Raw genomic sequence first — 7402 nt, 5'->3', positions numbered from 1 at the left:
TTTTTTAAATCTTTTTCTAATGATCGAAGAACCGTACTACTGGATTTGATTTTGAATAATATGTGTATTGGCTTTTAATTATTCGACTGTATATCACTATTATATTATGTTATTGCATGCCCTATTGTCAACAATATTTGGGATGGTAGTTAGACGACACAGATCACTGGAGTTTTGGCATTTTAAGTTATTTTTAATATAATTTATTTGATAGGGAAAAATATATATTTTTTGGGTCTTGTGTACAGTTTTCAGTTTGTTCGTGAAGATGTTAATTACAATTTTTACCTTAAAATTTTGATTTGAGTTTAGTTTTGATTTGGGCTTTTTAGGTTTCATTTTTACATTTTTACATTTTGTAATTGTAAGCTGATAAGATATTTTCTCCAAATTAAATGTGAGTTTTATATCACTTGGAATAGAAGGTAATACATATTTCCAAAGTGTTATAATTACTGTTTATTGGGTTTGGTACTCGGAGAAGTCTTAGGCATAAAAGAAAGGAAAAGACTTGAGGCACGTGGTACTTCTGTTTTTCTCTTTTTCTAGATGATTTTATTTATTTTTTATGGGATTTTTTTATTAAATGGTTTATTAATTTATTAAAATATTTATTGGGTTTTCAACTATTTTTAAAAAAATATTTGAAGTTATTCTCAAGAAACCAAAATTGAATATACATACATACATACTTCATTCAAACCCCTTTTTCCATCATTTTCAATCCTTTTCTATTGATTTTTTTTAGATTCGAAGGTCATAGTTCTTTAATTTAGAACCTTTATAATTAATTCTCAAGATATTATTCAATAGTCAATAAACTTCTATCGTATCCATATTTTCATGGATCTTTGTATAAAATGATATATCCGTAAACTTTTATAAGTAATAAATAGAGTTTTTCATCCTAGTAGTATAAGAAATTTCATATTTTTGTGTGTACTGGCGAGGAGTATGAGATGGTGCAGCGCTCTAAAAGAAAAAGCTAAAGAAGGAAATTATGGTAAGGTTGAAATATCTTTGGGTTGTAACTATCTCTTGTTCTGTCTTCATTGCACTCAATGAAAAATTGTCATTAAAATTAATGAAAACTCGATTTTTTTGTGGAGAAATGAAAAAATAAAATATTGTTTCTGAAGAGAGAGGGTGTACGGACTTAGGTGTAACTATGATTTTCTACTTCACATGTGGAGGATTCCTTTTAAGGGCAGAGGATTCCTTTTAAGGGCAAAGATGATTGGAAAACTTTTGGATTCACCATTGTCGGCTGTAATTAAATAATAACAGTAAGATTTAACTACTTCACATTTATTTATGAGGTTTTAACCATCTATTATGAAGTCCCAAGGTTTTAACCATCTATTTTGTGATAGTAGATTATAATACAATATTTGTATTTTTTGATGATGAATTAATATACATTTATACATATAATATAATAGTAAGTATAAGTATGTACTTGTATACAATATAATAGTAAGTATAATTGTAATGTGAAGTTGAGTTTTCAACCTCATTTAAATTTTTGTATTAGAAGATACAAAGAAAATAATATTAGGATATTTGGAATTTGAGAGGGAGAAAAGGGAGTTTGAAAAGGTTAAACATGTAAGGGTCATTTTCAAATATAAGAAAATGAACTAAAATATTTATAAAGAAAGTCTTTACTATTGTCGTTCATCCCCATTTATCGATCGAACTAAAATATTTATAAAGAAAGTCTTTACTATTGTCGTTCATCCCCATTTATCGTCGTTCGATCACATGTTCACCATCCATATGAGTGTACGTGTTCACCATTCATATGAGTCATGCCACTATCTGTTGTCAAGCCGGGTTGTGCATTGTCCATCACCCAGTGCCTATCGTTTGACATTTGGTTTAAAAAATAGGGATCTGTATAAAAAAAAATCTCACGCAACAGACAAAACAAAATATTCTGGAAGCAAAATATATTAGCGAGAGAGAAAAGTAATGGAACTCTTATATTTTATTCAATTGATGAACTTACATTTATAGTCTAATAACAACAAAATAACCATAAATCACTAACTTAATGCTTACTAAAAATAGCAACGTGTGTACTTCTTCTTCCACACGATCCGGAAGATTCGGTTTTGAATCATGATCGGATTATTAGCCCACACTACTCCCTCTAATCTTGACATGATTCTAAATCACACACACCAAGTAGCTGATGCATAGCAGCTAACTTCACTACTGTCAATGCTTTGGTTAGTGCGTCGCCTCGTTGTTCTCTGGTGTTGACAAATTTAACGACAATTTTTCCCTTCTCGACACACTCTCGAAATGAAAGCATGTATCTATGTGTTTACTGCGGTCATGAAAAACAGGATTCTTCATGAGAGCTATCGCGGATTTGTTGTCCACGAACAATGTTACCAATCTTGGCTCCATTCCAGTTAACTCGCTAACAAGGCTTCTCAACCACAACGCTTGGCAAGCCGCGGTAGTGGCTGCCAAGATCTCTGCTTTGCAAGATGAGAGTGCCACCATCTTTTGCTTTTGCGAATTCTATGAAACCAAGCTTTCATTTAAGTAGAACGTCATTCCACTTGTGCTTTTCCTCCCATCGAGATCATTGGCTAAATCACTGTCAGAGTAGCCAAAATATATCGACTTCTCGGGGACCTTCACATAAGTGAGCCCAAAATGAATTGTCCCTCTCAAATACCTAAGTATTTGCTTGACCACCTTGTGATGCATGGCCGTAGGCCTTTCCATATACCTGCTCGCCATCCAACAGCATATGAGAGATCTGGTCTTGTGTTCAGCAAGTATCTAAGACAACCAACGATGCTCTGTACTCCGTAGCACAATTGGTGCTCCTTCACTGTCTTTGTGAAGTTGTGCCTTGGGTTCCATCGGTACTTCGTGGCATTGCAGTCAGCCATTCCGAACTGGGAAAGATCTTTTGGCATAAGTTGGTTGTTTGAGCAAGATTCGAATCTTCTGTTGTTCCACTTCAATCCCTAAGTAGTAAGAGAGAGACCCAAATTGCTCATTTTCAATTTTTGCCATCATTTTGTTGCTTTAACTTGTTGACTTTTTCAGTGCTACTTTTCGTTACAATGAGATCGTCAACATACACTACACAAGAACAGTTTCTTCTCATTCTTTCTTTGTAGACTGCTTACTCTTGAGTGCATTTTCCAAAACAAGCTCTTTGAGACTTTTATCAAGTCGAATGTTCCAAGCTCGTGGAGCTTGTCTCAATTCGTAGAGAGCGCCTTCGACAACCTAATACACCTTGTGTTTCTGGTTGGAACCTCAAATCCTCCAGTTGAGTAGCATATACTTCCTCTTCAATTCCCCATGAGAAAATGCCGACTTCACATCTAGATGGTGTAGACCTCCCATTTCGGTTTGTAGCGAGTGCAAGAATGACTCGAACAGTGTCAAGTCTTGCAACCGGTGCAAAACTTCTCAAAGTCAATGTCTTGTCTTTGTACATAGCCTTTACCAACCAATCTTGCTTTGTGCTTGATAAACTTCTCCATTAGAGTCTTTCTTCAATTTGAACACCCATTTTAGACCAATGGGTTTGTGTCCTGGTGAAAGCTCGTTAGACTCCATGTGTTGTTCTTCTCAATGGATTTCAGCTCGTTCTCACATTGCTTCGTACAAGCAGGCCTCGGTCGCAGCTTCTTGGTAGCAAGTCGTTCTTCGGACACCACCATCATCACCTCATTTTCTTGTTCTTCACTACCTACAACTTCCTCGTGTTTAGCGTAGATGTCAGCGAGAGATCTTAGACAGACTGGTGTGTTCGTCGCATGGAGTAGATGGACTAGTCTCTCCAATTTCGGGTATCTCGACTATTTTGGTGCGGCATTTTCGACCCGTTGGTTAATCCTCTATTATCGGGCCTCGGGTCGGAATAAAATTGTTCTATCATCTGAAACTCCGGAATCTCCTTGCTGTCATTAACGCCTTTGTTCCAAGCCCATTCAAGATTCTCTTGAAAAACGACATCTCTACTAATTTGTAGTTTTCCACGACTCGGGTCATATAAGCGATGAGCTTTGCATCCTTCTTCAACACCAAAATATACCATAGGCGAGCTTCGGTTGTCGAGTTTCTTGAGGTGAGAGGTTGTGTTTTTTACATATGCCACACAACCAAACACTCTCAAGTGTGCAAGATGTGGCTTTCTCCCCATCCAAGCTTCAAATGGTATGCGTTCTCCAAGGGCCTTCCTTGGAAGACGGTTTAACACATAAACCGTGTGTCTCACCGCCTCTCCCCAAAACCTTGCTGGCACGTGCATGCTTTTGAGGAGTGATCTCGTCATCGCCATTACGGTGCAGTTACGACGCTCTACAACGCCATTCTGTTGCGGTGAATATGGAGCAGTGAGGTGTCGCTCGATTCCTTTTTTTTCACAAAATCGAGTGAACTCCGCAGATAAAAACTCGCCACCTCGATCCGTCCGGAGCGTTCCGATCTTGTACTCCGTCTTGTTCTCCGTCAAGAGTTTGAATTTTTTGAATGCTTCGAGTGCGTCACTTTTTGCCTCCAACATGCACAGCCACATCCATCTTGTGGAATCGTCAACGATCAGCAAAAAATACTTGTTGCCAGCGAGAGTACACGGTGAAATCGGTTCGCAAATATCGGCATGGAGGAGTTCTAGCGGCTTTTCTGCTCTATAGGTTCTTTGGCACGGGAATGACAACCTTGCTTGTTTGGTAATCACGCACGCTTCGCATAACTTGTTTGGTTGAGTCACTGGTGGTACTCCAACTGCCAATTTCTTCTTGCCCATGAGCTTCAAGTCATGAAAGTTGACATGGCCAAGTCTTGCGTGCCACAACCATGCTGGATCTTCTAGGCTCATCAGAAGGCAGACTTTCTTGAACGTCTTCAAGGTTATCTTGTACAAGCGATTTTGTGTTCGCTTCACCGACATCAAGAGCTTCCCGCTCCTGTCAGACACTTTCATGGCATCTCCCGCCATTTGTACTTTGTTCCCATCTTCTGTCATTTGCCCGAGGCTTATGATGTTGCTACGTAGCTTTGGAATGTAGTACACCTCTTGGAGAGTCTTCTGATCACCGTTTTTGCACTCGAATACGACCGTTCCTTTTCCCATGATCTAAATGGTTGATCCATCGCCGAACTTCACCCTCTCGATGACGCTTTCATCCAATTCTTGGAACTTCTCATGATGTCAATCATGTGGTTGCTAGCACCGTTGTCAAGGTACCAAACGTCATTATTTTCTCCATTCTTGTCGTTGCGATGCATCTTCGGCAACAACCGCTCTTTGCTGAGTAGTACGGCATCCTCCTGATCGCGTCTAGTGCGTGTCCCCTCCTGGGACACGGCCATCCTCAAATCTGGTTCTTCATCGGTGGCGCAAGTTAGATGAGCTTCGTCGTCACGACCTTTTCCGCGGCACTCCGACGCGTAATGTCCCATCTTGTTGCAAGTGAAGCACTTTATGTGACTTTTGTCACGAGTGCCATTTCCGGTGTTGCTAGTGCCTCCCGCACTATTTTGACACTCCGCGCCATGACCACGACCTCGTCCTCGTCCTTGCCATCTTCCGTGATCGGTACCACCGGATCCACGCCCTTTGTTCACCAAAGAGTTTTCACCGCTACTCCCTTTCTGTCTTGCTTTCCACTCCGCATGGGTAAATAGAAGTTGTCCATCAGAGTTGTTGTTGTTTCCTCGGAGTCACGCCGTCCGTTCCTCGTACGCCTTCATTCGTCCGATCGCCTCTTCAAACGGCATGGTTTCGAGATCTAGGAATTTCTCGATTCCGGCGACGACGGGAAAATATTTGTCGGGGACAGAGTCCAGGAGCTTCTTGACCAGTGATGAATCCTCAAGTGCAACACCGAGGGTGGAGAACTTGCTTGCTAATCCGCTGATTTTTCCTGCGAACTCATCGATTGTCTCGGTCTCCTTCATCCGAAGAACATCAAACTCACTCTTGAAGGTTTGAACTTGTGCCATCTTCACCCGCTCGCTGCCCAAGTACCTCGTCTTGAGACTATCCCATATTTCCTTTGCGGTCTTCTTCTTCGCGATTTGTAGAAGCACGTCTTCCGGGATGCATTGGAGAATGTACGCGCTGTCTCTTATACACATCTAGATGTGTATAAGAGACAGCCTTGAGACTATCCCATATTTCCTTTGCGGTCTTCTTCTTCGCGATTTGTAGAAGCACGTCTTCCGGGATGCATTGGAGAATGTACACGCGCGCTTTCTTGTCCTTCTTCACATCCACTTCGGCTCCTCTCGCCAGCTCTATCGCCTCTCAAACTCCTTGAGCATCGAGGATTGATTCCGCCTTTATCACCCACACCATGTAATTGTGAGGAGTCAACATCGGGTAGAGAATTGGCACTCCGCCGTTCTCCTTCACTTGCTGCGAGACGCTCGACATCTTCGTTGGACGGTGGAAACTGCGATGAAAAGACAACCTGGCTCTGATACCAAATGTTGGTTTAAAAAACAGGGATCTGCACCAAAAAAAATCTTACGCACTCTGATATATATTTGAAGAAACAGATAAACAAAATATTCTAGAAGCAAAATATATTAGTGAGAGAAAGAAAAGTAATGGAACTCCTATATTTTATTCAATTGATGGACTTACATTTATAGTCTAATAACAACAAAATAATCACAAACCACTAACTTAATGCTTACTAAAAATAGCAACGTGTGTACTTCCTCTGTCACACGATCCGGAAGATTCGATCTTGAATCATGACCGGATTATTAGCTCAAAAATACAGTCTGAGTTCACCATTTGTCGTCTAGTTCCATTCTAAGTCCACCATTCGTCGTCCATTTTCACTTTCAGTCCTCCATTCATTGTTAGGTTTGCTCACCGCCTGTCGTTTTGTCCAATTCTAATCGTTGCCTGTGACTCGTGCATCATCCTTCGCTCGCCAGTGTGGTCGTCGATGGGCTACTATGAAGGTGGTCTAGGGATAGAGAGAGTGCATGGGGTTTTTGAAAAAGAATTTTGTTTAAAATAAAAAATACGCGTGAATGAAGGAAATATTTTATTTTCTTTTTGAAAATATGTGTGATTGATTATAGGTTGGCGATAAAAAAGTAATTGCATCCTAATATTTGTATAATTAAGAAGTTCACTTAGACATTTTTTATTTTGACATAAATATAATACAGAATCTTTATTAAGGCTTTATGTATTGTTATTTCTTTTATTTTTCCAACTTTCTTATTATATTTAAGAAAAGTAAGCCCATAATTTTAAACGAACTTCATAAAGTTATGAGACAAACAGAAAATTAGCAAAAAATTTTGAAAATCGTAAAAATAGAAAAAATGATTTTTTAAAATAAAAAAATTACTAAGTAGCGAATATCCAAACTACCACTACACATAAAGGCCT

The 7402-nt window shown here is 39.3% G+C and overlaps 1 protein-coding gene across 1 annotated transcript; it reads right to left on the bottom strand.

Moving 5' to 3' along the window:
- Positions 1–5145: 5145 nt before the first annotated feature.
- Positions 5146–6123, bottom strand: LOC120078515. The gene is made up of 2 exons (XM_039032790.1): positions 5749–6123; positions 5146–5652 (listed from the first exon to the last, which is right to left on the bottom strand). The coding sequence occupies exons 1-2, from the start codon at positions 6121–6123 to the stop codon at positions 5146–5148; spliced, it is 882 nt and encodes a 293-aa protein (XP_038888718.1).
- Positions 6124–7402: the final 1279 nt, after the last annotated feature.

Source organism: Benincasa hispida, chromosome 1 (assembly GCF_009727055.1).
Source record: "Benincasa hispida cultivar B227 chromosome 1, ASM972705v1, whole genome shotgun sequence".
NCBI classification, from domain to species: Eukaryota; Viridiplantae; Streptophyta; class Magnoliopsida; order Cucurbitales; family Cucurbitaceae; genus Benincasa; species Benincasa hispida.
Note: the sequence above shows the minus strand (reverse complement) of the source record. Positions and strands in the feature narration are given on the sequence as shown.

What these genes read in the sequence shown, in the direction of transcription:
- LOC120078515 (XM_039032790.1), bottom strand. Translation starts at nt 6,123, where the DNA reads ATGTGTATAAGAGACAGCGCGTACATTCTCCAATGCATCCCGGAAGAC. An exon ending in AAACCATGCCGTTTGAAGAG is followed by an intron (nt 5,653 to 5,748) that starts GCGATCGGACGA and finishes ACCCATGCGGAG; the next exon opens with TGGAAAGCAAGACAGAAAGG.